At 37.7% G+C, this 17,733-nt stretch overlaps 1 protein-coding gene across 1 annotated transcript; it reads right to left on the reverse strand.

Annotated features, from left to right (window-relative positions):
* Positions 1-14,906: 14,906 nt before the first annotated feature.
* Positions 14,907-16,607, reverse strand: LOC115697211 (zinc finger CCCH domain-containing protein 23). The gene has a single exon (XM_030624133.2). It carries the CDS (start codon positions 16,302-16,304, stop codon positions 15,246-15,248), a length of 1,059 nt encoding a protein of 352 aa, XP_030479993.1. The 5' UTR covers positions 16,305-16,607; the 3' UTR covers positions 14,907-15,245.
* Positions 16,608-17,733: the final 1,126 nt, after the last annotated feature.

Here is a 17,733-nt window from a genome sequence, read left to right on the forward strand (position 1 = left end):
TTCAGCAACATCAAATTCCAGAAATTTAGCAGTCTGAGATTCAACAATTCGCGTACCACGAGTAGGACAGTAAAAGCGATAGCCTTTCGAGCGCATTGGATAACCAATGAAATAACAACGATTTGTTCTCGGATCTAACTTTTTCAAATTAGGGTCATAAATCTTTACTTCAGCTGGACAACCCCATACACGAAGATGATTTAGACTAGGCTTCCGCCCAGTCCACAACTCAAAAGGGGTCTTGGGAACAGTTGCGGGAACACGATTTAAAATATAAGTTGCGGTCATAAGTGCTTCACCCCATAAAAACTCTGGAAGATTTGTTCTACTCATCATACTTCTAACCATATCCATGAGAGTGCGATTTCTCCTTTCAGCAACGCCATTTTGCTCAGGTGAACCAGGCATAGTGTATTGAGCAACTATACCATTTTCTTCTAAGTACTCTGCAAAAAGCCCCATGTGTTGTCCAGATTCTGTATAACGACCATAATATTCTCCTCCACGATCAGAATGAACAACTTTGATGACTCTTCCTAATTGTTTCTCAACCTCATTTCGAAAAATTTTGAGCTTATCAAGGGCGTCAGATTTTTCTTTAATTAAATAGGTGAATCCATAACGAGAAAAATCATCAATAAAAGTGATAAAATACTTATTTCTGCACAGCGTGGTGGAATAAGGACCACTGATGTCTGTGTGGATAATTTCCAATAAAGATTGACTGCGGTTTGCAGTCTTCTTTCTTGTTTTAGTCAATTTTCCACGAGTACAATCAACACAAGTATCCCAATCAGAAGCATCAAGAGGAGGAAGTATTTCAGATTTAATTAAACGATCAACCCTTTCTCTGGAAATATGACCCAATCTTTTGTGCCATAACAATAAGGATGTTTCCTTAATATGAGGTCTTTTACCCACAGAATTCACAACATTAAAAGAGGAATCTAAAGGAGCCAATGACAACTTGTAAAGACCATCAGAATAAAAGCAATTTCCAATAATTCGAGAGTCAAGCATAATGTCAACATTATCATTTGCAAAATGAAAAGAATATCCTTGTTTAACCAAAAGCAGAAGCGAAACTAAATTCCTTTTAAAAGTAGGAACATAAAAAGTATTGTTCAGAATAATCTTATCACGAGACTGTAATTCAAGAATAAATGTTCCAACATAGATAACGTCAACTCCAACATCATTGCCCACTTTAAGCTTGGACTCCCTCTCACTTGGCTTCCTGAGATCCCTTAGCCCCTGTAAGGAAGCAGAAACATGAACAGTAGCACCACTGTCTAACCACCAAGAATCAATAGGAACATCAACTAGATTAGATTCAAAACAAACACATGCCAATGGATTACCTGATTGTGCTTGCTTCTTTTCTAACCAAGTCTTAAATTTGTGACAGTCTGTTCTCCGATGCCCCAATTTTTCACAAAAGTAACACTTCACATTAGAGTATTTGGACTTTCCGTTGTTATTCTTCTGTTTATTCTTATGCTCCTTACCATTACCATTCTGTTTAGTAGCACCATCATTTTTATTCTTGAATTTTCCTTTTCCTTTGTTGGGCTTGAGGTGAGAAACATAGTTAGCAGATTCATTCTTCTCCCTTTTAAGCTTGCTTTCTTCACTACACACCGAGAAATTAGGTCGGCGATAGTCCATGTTTGATTGTAAGTGTTGTAGGTTTGTCTTGATAAATTTGAAAGAGGCAGGAAGAGCATGAAGAGCTCGATGAATAATGAAAGAGTCAGGAAGAGGAGTATTATGATCTTTCAACTTGGACTGAACATTCACCAATTTCAGAATAAAATCTCGCACTCCTTTTAATTCATCATACTTAATGGTTGTCATTTCATCCATAAGATGTCCAGCTTCAGCGTTTTCACCAGTGTCGTATAATTTTTCTACAACATTGAAAAACTCTTTGGCATTTGTAGTGTCTGGCAAACCACTCAATAGATGTTCAGGAATGGATCTTTTCATAGTAAGAAGACTAAGACGACTTGACTTTTCCCATTGTGCATGATGAGTTCTCTCGGCGGTACTCTTGGAGTCGATAAGATCGAGGTTTTTCTTCTCGTAGGCACAAGTCCAAATCCATTATGCCTAAAGTAAATTCCACATCTCGTTTCCATGTCTTGTAGTTGGAAGCATTCAAAATATGGATGGAAGCATTATTGTTGTTCACGGAAAAGGAGGCGAAAAATTCAAAAAATTAAAACTTGAATAAGCAATATGAGCAATGTATTAGAAAATATTGTAGAATCAACTGGTCATTATAAACTCCCCTTTGGGGTGAGAATATAACACACACATGATCTACCTTCATGAAGTTAACAACAAAGAAAAAATACATATCATTTAAGAATTTTATTACCTTTGGGCAAATAAATTTCTTAAAAATATGTATTAATTCAAGCAAAAAAATAATAATAAATTTATATATTTAAATTATTACCTTTGGGCAAATAATTAAAATATATACATTTAATATTAACTCACTTCATGGAATGTGAACTAATATATGTAAATACTACCTTTGGGCAAGTAATTACACATATAGTCAACCAAAAAATATAATATTTTCTTCAACATGTGAAATTTGGTGATAAAACAATCATTGAAAATTAATAATTTTCAACCAAATTTCCAAAAGAGATATATAATTGCTTTTATTATATTGATAATAAAAAAAATAAAGTGTCCACCATAACACATTATTTTTATATCAAATAATCAAGTTTTATAAATTTAGAACAACAATTAATGGAAAAATGTGAAATAAAGAATATTGGTGGAAATTACATAGTCAAGATAAATTAAACAAGAGAGTGACTATGTCATATGGGACGAGAAGAAACTCAAAAAAATTTCTATGATTTACGGATTTTGAAAAATCATCAAAAATTATTTTTAATAATTTTTTAACTGCATAATTATCATTAAAATAATAATAATTATTAAACGGAGTCAAAAAATTAACTAAAAATCATAGAAAAATCAGAAATTGAATTTTAATGACGCTGAAAAAAAAACGTCGAAAAACGACATCCCAGGAGCCCTCACGCGCCCCCACGCGCCGCCTGCGCGAGTGGGCTTCGCGGCTGGGCTGGTTCTTCTTCCTCCAGCCGGTTCCTGCAAGCGGGTCACGCGACCCGGTTCGGCCCAGTCGGGTCTGTGGTGTTTTCCGGCCAAAAAATCGACGAAAACACGCGATTCTTGATGGGTTTTGTTCGGGAATCGATTTCTAATCAATCTAAATGTCTAATTTCGGCTATTAATTGCTAAAAAACAATAGATCTAAAGAAAAGCTATCCAAAAATAAAGAACATAAAAAAAAATTGATTTGGAATATCAATCTTAATCAAAATACAAAATTAATCATTTAAGAACATTCATAAACAATTAATAATGAGATATCTATAATCAATTTTAGATTAAAAACAATAAAATCAAAATACACAATTATAATTTCACATTATAATCATATAAACCCTAAAACTTTAAAATTAAAATTCTCTTAATATAGACTATGAATTCAAACATATAATATATCAATGGAAAGAGAATTTAACGATCAATAAAATCCCTGAAGTTTTAAGATTTATAAACAAAAAATTACACATAAAATAATAACGAAATTAATATGAAATTATGGATAATTAATATGTACAAATTAATTATACTAATTATAGGTTCTAAATCATATACAATAGGCAATCTGATACCACATGTTAAATAAATTAACAATTAACCCAAGATCTATTTGTATATAACATAGAACACAATAGTAAGATATAATAATTAGGTATGTGTACCTGATTGATCCATAGCAATTATCTCTGTTTGATCCACAGCAGTTACTCCAATTTGATAGTGCAATACTATCAACTAAGTCTTCCTCCCTAGATCTCTAAATCAGAAGCAGTTTATTTTCTCTGATTATCAAAAGGTATACAATTGTGATGAGACAATATGTATTTATAGAGTTAGGGAGGGGACTTAGCTACAAAACCCTAGTTGGGCTGGGCCTGCTCATCAAAGGCTTCAGTCAACTAGAAAAGCCCACACTTCTGCTTCACCTAGACTTTACTCACAGATGCTAAGCCCATTAACAACTGATCACCAACAACATGGGCTAACACAGCAAAGAACTATCCAATCAACCCAAGTTTTAATAAAAACCAATAAAATTTAATGTAAGCCCAAATAAAAGTCTAACAACCCCCACAACACAGTCCCAACCTGAAAAAACCCAATACAAGAGCCCACTCTGGATCCAAATTGTGACTTGGTTTTTGGTCAACTGACGTGGAGTCATAAAAACTAAGTAAAAAACCAGTAGTAAGTATAAGATAGCAAAGATTGTAGTAATATTGACACCAGATTTGTTATAGAGGTTCAACCCTAATTTCAGTGGTAATAGCATACTCCCCTTTTAGTTAGATTTTTTTCTATACTGTACTCACAAGATAGCTCAAATGAGTTTCTTGAGAACAGAGAGAATTATAATAATTTATTCAGAGTTTATGCTTACAGGAAAAGTGTGAACCTTTTTCCAGTTGATAGAAGCCTAATATTTATAGCAAAAAAGAAAATAATCAGCATAATTACACAAATATGCATCACAATCAACATTTATTGAGCAAATTCGCACCCTAATCAGCTTCCTTGATTGGTGGGATTTCGATTAGCTTGGATCTTGGGTGCTGAAGGTGGTGCTTCTAGCTTGGTCTTCACCTACACCGAAGGGGAGGGGATAGCACATGTGTATGACGCCTAGGGGGACAAGTGCTACTTGTACGGTGTTGTGTTGTCATATTTATTTCTTGTGAAGCATGTTTTGTCTCTTGAGTACACTCTAAGTGTTAGGGTTCATGCAGATAGTAATAAGCATAGTTTGAGAAAGCTATTTCTCTGTACCCTGATTGTACACCTCTTAGGTCTACCTCCGAGTTGATTTTTTATGCCACCCAAGTGTATACCTAGGAGGGGGGATCTTTATGTTGTTAAGACACTTAGTTGATTTCACATGTTTGATCTTTGGAAGATTTCGGATTGTGGGTGTGGGACATAAGCTTTTATCGAGAAACCACACCCCAGAGTGCTTGGGGAGTGTCACCATGTTGTCCAGGCTGAGATGCATATACCTGGGAAACATAAGGCATGTCGTCCAAGTGTATTCTCCACACTTGGGGCACTCTGAACCTTAGTTTTTCTCCCGCTAGATGCTTTAGATCGCCCTTTACTTTGAAAGATGACTTGAAAACGCCTAAATGCACCCCAAAAAGTACTTGGGGTACTCAATATGTTGCACAAGCTGGGAGGCATATACTTAGACAGCATATGATGTATGTTTCCCAAGTGTTTGCTTCACACTCAGGGCGCTCTAACTTACCTTTTCATTTTGGCGAGGCTTATCAAATCATAATCTGAGAAAGGTAACTTAAGAACACTAAATTGTTACTCAAAAGTAAAATGGGAGGCACATGAATGTCGCCCAAGTGTTTAGCTAGGGTTAGTACCTGAGTGGCATACTATGTGACATGTCGCCCAAGTATTTTATCTAGGCCTTCGGGCTTTATTTTCTTGCTTTCTTTTAGAGTACACTTTCCAAATCTTCTCTGGGATGACATGTCTTCTCATTAATTGTGTGCCATGTCACCTAGCAAAAATTTTGGGTAAATATTTGACTCCTAAGTCTTCAATTAACCATTTTTAGTAATTAGAGACTTATATGTTGTTCTGTGCACTAAGTAGGCACACTTCGTAACCTAGTGTGCACCCAGTAGGCACACTTCGTAACCTAGTGTGCACCCTTGCTGAAAAAGACTTAGAATTTGACGCTATCTGTTCTTTTGATGATGTGAGTATGACATAGGTATGTTCATATTAATCTTTACAAAGATGAATCCTGAACTTCCCTTTTTAAGAAAAATTTTCATAATGGCCATTTAATGACTCCATTCTTTATAAGAAATAATACAGGCAATCAAATTTCACATACTCTTTTCATTTCATCATCATCAAACAAAAAGAGGGAAGATAGTGAAAGAAGGTGTGAGCATAGGTGTAGTCGCCCAGACAAGCAAGGTGCTCCATCCCTGCTTTCAACTCTTCAGTACATTATTCAAGGTTCAGGATTCGTCACAAGTTGAGTAAGTTTCTTTCTTTCTTCCTTGTAAATTGCCATGATTTTATTTTATTTTATTTTATTTTAGAGGAGAGAAAAAAATAGACAAAAAAAGTGCTATATCAATTCATTTATTAGAAAGAACCAAATAAAAAATGTAATAATGTTTCTCTACATAAAAATATTATTCATTCTTATATTATAATATTTTATTTTTTAAAAAGTATTTTAATAATATATAAATAATATTTTATTTATATTTAAATAATATGAAGATAGAAAATAAAGAAACTAATGTAGGTTGTAATGTAAAAGTTTGATGTAAATAAAAAAAGTTTAATTTTAATGTTATAATTTAAAGAATAAGAGTAGAGAAACTTATGAGAGTGTTCTTAAGGCTATTTCTAACCAGTCTCTAAAACACTAAATATAGTGTAGTTTCACACTATATTTACTTTAATGGAACACTAAACTCATAAATGGTTTTATCTATTGTTGCCTCAGATTTTTCCTAAAATATGTGACCGTGGCTACATGTGACACGTGGACCTCAAGGACACCTTACCCACGAAATTAGTTAAGTCATACATAGACGGGCAAGTGCACTTCAGGGAGTGAGCCCCCGGAGAGGCACATAAAGCATGCCCTTCTTCTCTGGGAGCTGGAAATACAACAAAGCACCTCCGGGAGAAGGAGAACCTGTTCGAACAGTCACTTCACATTTAATGCAGGATGGAGGAAATGTCTTAGAACGCCCATAAGAGGACATGACAGATGGCGTAAGTCTCGTTTACGGCGATTACACGATAATCAAAGGGTCTAGTGACGACTCCATTATGAAGAATCACATCAATCAAAGAAGGTGAAAGATTACTCTCACCTAATCCCTATGATACCTACGACATAGGTCATGTATGCCCTATTTTACATCTCTTAGGAACTTGTGCACATACATGGCTGACACTCAAAGACAAGTGATCTTTACCAAACTCTATAAATACCCTTGAACAAAATGGGAAAGGGGGATCAAAAAAGAAAAACAAGAGAGAGAATTCACCAAGAACATTCTTTGTACAAGAACTCTCATTAATACAAAAGACTCGTGGATTACGGTTCATTAATGCTCGAACCACGTAAAAACCACTTGCATTAATTACTCCAAAGCTTTCATCATTATCTCATTTAATTGGTTGTTGAAAATCTCGGTCAACATCTATAATATCCTACTAAATTTAGTGAGTATTGTAGACTACACTATTTTTTTTTTGTTTTTAATAATTAAATAATATTTTTAAGAAAAAAAAACTAAAAATTATATATATTTAGTATTAAAATATTTTTATTATATTAATAAAATAAAAGAATTATAAAAAATAAAAAATTTAATGTAAATTTTAGAGTTGTAATTAAAATTGAAAAAAAAATAATATAAAAATAATAATTTTTTAAGTGTTGATTTAATATCAAATTTAAATTTTACAACCTTAATCTCTTTATGGGACCAACTAATATGGAAATCACACCCACTCTCTCTCTGTGGCCCCACCATAGTATCGGTCCTCCCTTGACCACATCAGTTTACTTTAATTAATTAAACAAGTGGCACAAAATGGATAAATTAAAATAAAATGATGAAGAGATAAGAACGGGGTTTTTATCAGTTCCACGTCCACGTCACTAATCCAATTTCGTTTCAGATAAAAACAAGATAATTCTTAAAAGAAAGGTAACGATATGGTAGACAGATATTATGTTGCATTAAATTCACATTTTTTTTTTGAACACACATTAAATTCACATTGAAATAAGAGCATGCTAGTATTTTTGAATAATGTTAAAAATTTATACATTATTTTAAAATATAATTTTTTTTTAATATTTTATTTATAAAAACACTTTAATAAAATGCTATAATTATAATCTTATACATTATTATTTAATATATATCTTAATTTTTAGTTACAATAATTTTTTAGCTTTAATTTTTTATTAAAAAATAATGAATAGTATCAATGCTATAACATAGTATTTATATAAATTGGCAAAATATATTAAGATACTGTAAGGAGAGAAGATAATGATATTCTATAAATTTGTATATGTTGTAGTATTGATCATATTCATTATTTTTTAATAAAAAATTAAAGCTAAAAAATTATTGTCACTAACAATTAAGGTTTATATATTAAATAATAATGTGTAAAATTATAATTATAATATTTTTTAAAAATATTATATATTGGAATATTTTTAAAAGTAAGTGTGCCAAAAATAATATGAAAAAAAAGATAAAATAAAATATTAAATTTTGAGATTATGTATAAATTTTTAGCATCTGGATGCTACCATTGAAAATGTTCTAATGGTACCATTTCAGAGGATGTTGAGTGGGGTGGCAAGTTTAATGTTACCATGTAATTATCTCTTATATAATATATATTTATATGAACTTTTTTTTTTTTTTTTTGAGAGAAAGGGAGCCCGCTAAAAAGAAAGAAAGTCCATTAAGTCGCAGGGGTCATCGCCTATCCAAACAGCAACTTCATCTAACCCTGTAGCCCAGTGAGCCAATTTGTCAGCCAAGGAATTTGCATTACGCTTGATGTGGGCTATTCGAGCTGCCGGGAAGAGAGATAAAGTTTCTTTGATTTGCGAAATGAGATCACCGAAAACTGAGAGGTCTTCCTTGTGATGGTGAAGGGCATCAGTGATGGATTTGCAATCCGTTTCAATGTCTTGAACCAAAAAGTGTTCTTCAATGCACCATCGAAGCAGGGAGAGGAGAGCCTTTGCTTCAAGGGTGGCAACCGGGCCCCCGCCATAGTAGGGCTGAGCGAGAGCGGCCACAACCAAACCTTCACTGTTTCTGATAACTCCACCAAAGCCCACTTTTCCGCCAGTCTTAGGAACCGCTGCATCAACATTGAGCTTGAGGAGGCCATGGGCAGGGGGAATCCAAGAAGAGGGGGCAAGAACTGAACGAGTGGGACCCATGAAGCTTGGAACTGATGAGGACGCATTATAATCTGCCAAGAAGCTCTGAGCCAGACTAGCAATGGCCTGGGGTTGGTCGCAAGGGAGGCCTTTGAGGGCTTTGTTCCTGTTAAACCAAATAAACCAAGCAATACACAGGAAAAGTTCTACATCTTTCTTGGGAAAGGATGTATGAACCATGTGAGCCAAATCATGAAATAAAATCTCTGATGAGCATGAAAATATATACGGATAAAAATGCGTACCTTTCCAGACTTTCCGGACACTCTGACAGTAGAACAAAGCGTGTGACACTGATTCTTCCTGGTTTCCACAACGATTACAACCCGGGGATTGTATGATTTTCCTAAAAGCTAGGTTTTGGGCAGCAGGGAGGGTCGAGTTTGTGGCTCGGAAGGCAAAATGTTTCACCTTGGCGGGGATGGAAAGGTGCCAAAGGGATTTCCACCAAGGCGAAGGGGTGGAGGAAGAAGGGATGTCCGGAGGGGAGGTTGAAGAGAAACTAAGATAATAGCCTGATCGAACAGTGTAAACCCCAGAATTTGAGGGTTCCCAAATCAAATCGTCCTGGGAGGGGGGGAGGGGAAGGGGAATGGAGAGGATAGCACAGAGTTATGTGGGGAGGGAAACAACTTTGAAGCTGAGAGGTATCCCAAGACATAGAAGGGGTGATGAAAGATGCGACCTTCTCCGGGACAGGGGTTAAGGGAGAAACCTGACGGAAACCAGGAATCCAATGATCCGAAATAGTGCATGTGTTCTGTCCATTTCCTATTTTTGAGATAAGACCCTTGCGAAGCAACTCTTTTCCCCAGCAAATGCTACGCCAAACAAAAGAAGGAGAATGCCCCGTTGAACTGCTAAGGAAGGAGGTCTGAGAGAAATATCGAGCAGATAAGATTTTGGACACCGTTGAGTTTGGCTGTTTGAGAATGCGCCAGGCTTGCTTGGCCAGCATAGCCTGATTAAAATGGACCAGAGAACGGAAACCCAGCCCACCATTCTTTTTGGAATTGCAAAGTTTTTTCCAGCTTTGCCAGTGGGTTTTGGGACGATTATTGTCATTAGAACCCCACCAAAAATTGGCCATGATGGATTCGAGAGAGCGACACGTAGCCACAGGGAGGCGGAAACAAGCCATGCTGTAAGTAGGGATGGCTTGGATGACCGATTTAAGAAGGGTCTCCTTGCCCCCTTTAGAGAAGACTTTATTTCGCCAATTGTGGAGATGGCCCCAGACTTTATCATGAAGATAGTGGAACAGTTGTTTCTTCGTTCGGCCAATGTGTTGAGGAAGACCCAGGTATTTCTCAAAAGAAAGGCGCACAGGAATCCTCAAAAAATCAGAAATCAAGGTTTGGTCTCGCAACTCCACATTAGGAGAAAAATACAAGGAAGATTTTTGGAAGTTAACTTTTTGCCCAGTGGCCCTTTCATAAACTTCGAGTACCTCTTTGATGGCGTTGCAAGAGTTGATAGAAGCCTGACAGAAAAGGAAACTGTCATCCGCAAAAAGCAGGTGAGAAATGGCCGGGGCCCTCCTGGCGACTTTAATGCCAGGGAGGGAGTTATCTCTTTCTTTCTGGCGCAGGAGAGAGGAGAAGCCTTCTGCACAGAGGAGAAAGAGATAAGGAGAGAGGGGATCACCCTGACGAATACCTCTGGACGGGGAAACATTACCTAAAATCCTACCATTAAGATTGAATTTGAAAGAAGCCGTGGAGATGCAGGAGAGCACCAAATGGGCAAAGTGGGCAGGGAATTGGAATTTTCGAAGGATAGCATCAATAAAGGTCCATTCCACTCTGTCAAAAGCTTTGGCCATATCAAGTTTGACCGCCATCCAACCTTTTTTGCCCCTAGTCTTGAGTTTTATAGAATGCGCTACCTCCTGAGCAATAATAATGTTGTCCGAAATGAGTCTATCAGGGAGGAAAGCACTTTGGTTGGGAGAGATCAAGTTGTTGAGAACGAGCTTCAGCCGATTTGCAATAGTCTTTGATATAACTTTGTAGATGGTATTGCAGAGGCTAATGGGACGATACTCAGAAAGTGTGGTTGGTTGTTTTACTTTGGGAATGAGAGTGATGAGGGTTGTGTTGAGAGGGGTAATGTCCCCGTTCTCATTGAGAAAGTCTGCCGCCGCTTTGAGAACATCATTCTTGACCGAGGACCAATTAGCTTTGTAAAAATTAGAATTAAAACCATCGAATTCCGGGCTTTATCGGGGGAAGGTTGGAAAAAGGCTTTTTCAATTTCCTCCAAAGAGAAATCCTCAGCCAGAAAGGATTTATCTATCTCGGAAAGGGAAATTTCAATTCCTTCCAAAGCCTTAGCCACAGCTTCCGCCGAGGGATTCGATGATGTAAAGAGATGGTGAAAATGGGATTCCATCTCACGGATTATGCTCTCTTCATCAGAGACGACTCCGCCGTTGGCCAAGTGAAGCTGATGGATTTTGTTAGTTTTCTTTCTGTGAGAGGCATAGCGGTGGAAGAATTTGGTGTTCTTGTCCCCCTGAGCTAACCATTGGGTCCGCGCACGCTGCTTCCAATAGGTTTCTTCTTTGTAGAGAAGTGAGTCTAACCTAGATTGGAGCTCTTTAATGTTCCGGATAGTGTTGTCGTCCCAAATGTGAGCAGAGCGGGCTATTTCGAGGTGCTTCTCAAGCTCGCTGATGTGCTTTTTAAAATTAAAGTCCTTTTTGTGGTTCCAGTTATTGAGGTGTTGAGCACAAGCGTTTTGGGTAGCAACCAAATTGTGAATGGGTTCATTCTGGTTTGGGAGTCTAGTCCAAGACTGGTCTAAAACATGATTCCAATTTGGGTCCTGCAGCCAAACGTTCTCGAAGTGAAACCGCTTATTTTTAATTTTGGGACGGGCACCTGAGGGGTTGGAGGTGACAAGTTCAAGAGCTCGATGGTCAGAGCCGTAGAAACCCAAATGAGCAAGGGTAGCATCAGGAAAATTGTCAGTCCAAGGGTTATTAACGATACCCCAGTCCAGACGCTCTTGAATGTTCCTTGGGGAGGCGACATTATTGTTCCACGTGAGCAAGGGGCCAGACGGGTCAAGAGGAGAGAGGTTAAAAGAGTCAAGGAGCTGTCTGAAGTCAGAGGAAGGGCCCCTATCAGGATTTCCCCCTTGCTTATCCTGGGAAAAAAGGAATGCATTAAAGTCCCCAATGATAAGCCACGGGTCCCGAGAGTTATCCCTACCAATTCTGTTCAGGATATTCCAAGTGTGGGCCTTAAGAGAGTCAATCGGAGAACCATAAAAACAAGTAAGATGGAAAAACGCGTTGGAAACAGTACACGAAACATAGCAATCAAAATGGCTAATAGATTGAGAAAGTAAAGTGATAGTTACATCATTTGACCAAAATAAAAGCAAGCCCCCACTTCTACCAATCCTAGGTATTTCTAAACCCGAGTCAAAATGGAGCTTGTGCTTTAAATTGTCTACAACATTCTTAGCAAGCCTAGATTCCATAATAAATAAGATAGTAGGATTACAAAAAGAAACTAAACGGGAGAGATTACGGAATGCACGGTCACTCCCTAACCCTCGTGCATTCCAACTGACAAGCTTCATGGTGGCGGGCAGGCCTGCTCAGTGGCAAGGCCTGCGTTTCCAGAAGAAATTTCAGTGGCCTGTGGGTTGTCAGAGCGGGAGCGTTTGATTTGGTGACGAAGCTCTCCATTGACCACTTCAGTTTGCCTTTTGAATTTGTCCTTTGAATCGGGCTTATTCCTTTTCCTTGAAGCTTTTGATCCCGAAGGGGTAGCAAATCCCGGTTGGTAGGTGAGGTTCATGGCTTCAAGCCTCTTGCTTGTGTCAAGGAGAGGGATGTTCTCGGGTAAGGGTACATGGCAGTGTTTTTGGCTTGTGGAATTGGAGCCACTTGAATGTTGGGAGGTGACGACTTGGTTCGGTGTGGAGGTTGGGGAGGCTTTTTGGACGCTAGAGTTGCTCATAGTAGCATTCATGAGGGCGGTGTATGTCGGTGTAATTGTCTCGAGAGTATTTTGAGGATGGTTGTGGGTTGGTGCATTGTTTGTGGGATCGGGTTGGTTCCATTGTGGGAAGTTTTGTGGGAGGGTGGATGGGCCAGATTTGAAGAGTCCCACTTGTTGTGTTTGGCCATGAGAAGGGTTGATGTCTTGGGAGCCATAAGTGGGAAACGGAGGCATGATCTCCGGGGGAGCAACACAAACCGCACTAGCCGGGTTGGAAGTCATGAAGGGCGCTACCGGAGGATTGGCAAAGTTCAGCTGTTCATGACATAACATAGCGTTAGTAGAAACTTTTACTTTGCCCGTAATGGTTTTGATGTCATACCTGAGCTCCGGGGGAAAGGGAGCTTCATCACAAGCTTTCATATAGTCCATGCAGCCTTTGTTGTAGCTATGTCCCATTCGGCCACAGAAGAAACAAATGTCAGGAAGATTCTCATATTTTAGCTCTAGCCAGACAACTTTGTTGATACCCGAGAAATGGATGGGTAGGCCCCGAGGGAGGGGTTGTGCGACATCAAACATAACTCTAAGCCTAAAATATGGTCCCCAAGTTTCACGAAGGGAAGGCTTGTAGAGTTCCAACATATGGCCGAGTGAAGAGGAGACAAGAGCCGCCAACTCTTCGGAACGTTTGAGAAAAGGAGTATTGAAAACTTGAACCCAAAGGGGGATTTTGAGTAAGCTATCCCCATTGAGAACATCCAAAGAGTTCGGGATGTCCATAAGGATAGCTTGGTTGAGATAGGTCCAAGGTTGTTGTAACAAAACCCGACGCCTATCTCCATCACAACCAAACTCAACAAGGAAAAGGCCATGAGGGCGCTCGGTAATGATCACAGGATTCCTAGAGATATGATTCCAATTCTTTGTCATTTTTTCGATAAAATTCTTCCGATTGTAGGACTTGACAGTGAGCACTTTAACAACAAGAAAAGGAGGCGTGTGTTGAGGCTCGGTTTCAGGGGTATTTGCAGGAGTGTGATCATGGAGGGTTTGGATAGTGCATTCAGTTTCTGTTAAGTTGAGAGCAACAGAGAGAGAGGAGGTTAGATCATCCATTGAGCAGACAAAAAGAGTGTGAAGTAAGACACAAAACAGAGAAAAACCAAGCTGTGATTGCAAAGAAATTGTCTTTAGAGAGGTGTGGAAAAAGTTTGGAAAGCAAATAGACCAATAGATGCACGGGTAAGTGAGGATGGACGAATGAGGGATTTTGAGAATGGTAACAGACGCTGGGGATAACAAAACTAAAACTAATTTACTGGCAGAGAGAGTATAAAGATAAGTAATATATAAGACACACTTATATATTTATATGAACTCTTATAATATAATATAATATAAAATTTGAACTCATTATTTTAGGCTTCTGGTTAAGCTTTAAGAATAAGGTCCCGGCCCCAGCAAAATAAAGAATAATGAATGCAATTTAATTTATGATACCAAATATATGCCCAAACGAATATTGCATTGGAGTGAATAAGAGAATCTAATTTAAGAACCAGGAAACATCCTCTTTTTAATCTTACGAATGAAGAAAAACAAAATCAAACCTTTTCCATATTCTAGTATTTTCTTTTTTTTTTTTGAACAATTTATTTTTGGTATTTTTTAGCATCATCTTCACAAACATAAAAATAAATTACGTAAATTGGTGAATTAATATTCAAAGGGTATCTACTGTTATTAATTATAATAAAACAGATAATTATAGAACAAGAAAGAAAGAAAATGGTAAAGAGTTAAGAACAATGTTCATGACAAGCGACAACATACGATTAACAAGCAAAATGGACATTGTTTTGGAGACATTAAATATTAATTTAAAAAGGAAAAAACATTTTCATAGCCAAATTTCGATGGAAGAAAAAGCTACGCCATCATCATCATCATCAGCAGCACTGATAAAATCCATTAGTGTCTATACAAAGGTTCCGTTTTTCTTTTTTTCTTTTTTTTTTCAAGACGATTTTTCATGACTATACACCAAGAAAACTCGAAATTAATTAGGAAATATTCACAAGAGTTAGAAAGATCAAAGGCCACTGATTTTTTAAACCCCAAAATTTTTTAGTCAAAATAAACACTCAGCTTCACTTCACTAGCTCCGAAATCCAACCAACGTCAGGTGCTGCAGCTGCTGAGTCGTCTCGGCCGAGGGAGTTCTCCCTACTGAGTTTAGCGTACATTATGGCTCGGATATTCTTCCCAGACTCCACCCTCTCCATTTTCGGTTCCTCCTCGAAGGTCTGGTCCCAAAGATCCATGGCACCCAGCTGGAGCGTGATGGGGTTTGGGGTCGGCGTCGAAGGAGCGCTGCAGAATCCGGGTCGGAGCATCGAACCACCTCGTGGAGAGATAAACCCAGATCCCATTTGGAAACCCCAAGGAGCTGAAGAACTCATTTTGATCTTACCAAGGTGAAGATTCCTCATCGAGGCAAGTAGTTCATTCGGGCTATTTGGTGAAGCCGGTGGCGAGTCTGACGGTGGTGACACAGGCGGAGACGAAAGAAAAGAGTGACGAATCGGCGATCCATCATAAGACTCGCAAGGCCCATTTGCCCTCGGACTCTGCTGTGGCAAAACCCTAAGTTGCTCCGCTGTATGAGCAAAAAAGCAGACCCTCCGGCCACAACTCAGTCCATCCTTGCATGGCTGAGTACGGTAACGAGCAGGGTGGAGCCAGCACTCAAAAACCCCATGAGCAAACTCACATGAGTCGCCATTCCTGCAGTTCCCTTTACGAAACTCAGGGCATGCTATGCCAGAATAGTGGTGTTTCCGGGGGTCCCTCCGGCGAGCCTTTTCTCCGGGATGTGCAAACGGACATTCAGTCCAGTCATGTGACCTCGCCCGTCCGCACCTCCTAACCTTGAACTCAAACATACGGAAATGGTCACAAGAGAAAGAGTCGGCATGAACATCCAACTCATCACCCAGCGAATCAGACTCACCATGCAAGAACTCGTTCGAGGGAAGGTAACGGTAGAGAGACGAAAACTTCTCCAATAAATGATAGAAATCTCCGGTACCGGCATTACTGTTGACGGAAATAGGTGATGAGACCCCACCGGCCATTGGATCTTCATATGGGTCCCATTGAGGAATTCGGACGGTGGGATTTGAGGGGTTTGGTTCTCCCATCATCATATTGGACAAGCAATAATAAGAAACTGGTTTGGGAAAGACGGGTTGCTCTGTTATATATATAGGTATATATCCTGGTTCTAAATAATAAGGGTTTATAGTTAAACTCTGGTGTGGTTAAAATTTAACTGTGATGCGGTTAAAATTTATAGCAAGCGAGTAATGTATCGCCCCCTTTACAACCGCGAGAGTCGCTCTAGTCTCTACGATGAAAGCGCCCATCATCATCGTCATGGTGCTTATTTATTTATTTATTGCAATAATTTAATTTTATCTTACAATTGTGATAATAATAACTTTTACTTTTTTTTTTAATTATTATTTGTTTTTAAAAATGAGAAATTTCAATTATCTCATCCTGGGTCATTAGGTTTCACCCTCTTACATTCAAATATACGTCTCCATTATAAAAATAATGATCAAATCTAAGCCAATAATGACAGTATATCCTAACAAAATAAACATTTATAACATTCAAGCCAACAGAAAATTAAGGTTGACCGTAAAATTGTTATTGACATAATAATAATTGTTATTTTAAATTATTAAAAAAGATTGCTTTCAATGATTGACCATTTTATGGTTAATTGAAACGAAAGATATAGAAGAACTTTATGGGATTTTTTAAGAATAAAATAAAATAAAAACAAATTGACAGCAAAAATTACACATTCATGAAAATATGCGCTTCCTTTAATGAATTTATTTATTTAATTTTTTTTTTTTTAAAAAGAAGCATTATTGTATAAATGTAAATAAATCAGATCTCATGACCATAACCAAATTGTAAACAATAAAAATTAAAAGATTTAGAAACCTTAATTACAGCCCAAAAAAGTATTCATAAGGCTCCTACATTAAGCTATATATTTATCAATTTCACACTTTGAGTTTAATCCTTAGACAACTTTATTAACTATGTCAAAATCGCATTCACAATAACAAATTACAATCCTTTCTCTGTTGCAACCTCCAAAGCCAACAGACAAACTCTAGCCACCCCACTAAGAGCATTAGCAAAATGCATTTGTTTGATACTAATCCAAAGCACCTTCTTTACATGATCTCGAGCAACCACTACCAACATCATAGCCCTCTCCCTAACCATAGCCCTCTCCCTAACCGCCACATGACAGTTAAGTTTGATCTAATCCACAGGTGAAGGAGTCAACTCGGCGACCTCATGAGAAGGTTGTAATTGAGATAAAAGAGTGACCATATTCTGTATAACAATAAATAATAAAATCAATATTATAAGGTATGCTATACAAATGGTTATTATGTACATTGTTATTTGTCCCTCTTCATATAGTGTTAACTACGATAGACGCATATAAAAATACATATCAACATTCACCGCTCTCCTATTCAAAATGCAAATGAATTTGATATAAACCCACAGTCTAGTCTTCGATTCTGAACAGGAATGAGA

The sequence above is a fragment of the Cannabis sativa genome, chromosome X (assembly GCF_029168945.1).
Source record: "Cannabis sativa cultivar Pink pepper isolate KNU-18-1 chromosome X, ASM2916894v1, whole genome shotgun sequence".
Classification (NCBI taxonomy): Eukaryota; Viridiplantae; Streptophyta; class Magnoliopsida; order Rosales; family Cannabaceae; genus Cannabis; species Cannabis sativa.

What these genes read in the sequence shown, in the direction of transcription:
- LOC115697211 (XM_030624133.2), bottom strand. Translation starts at nt 16,304, where the DNA reads ATGATGATGGGAGAACCAAACCCCTCAAATCCCACCGTCCGAATTCCT.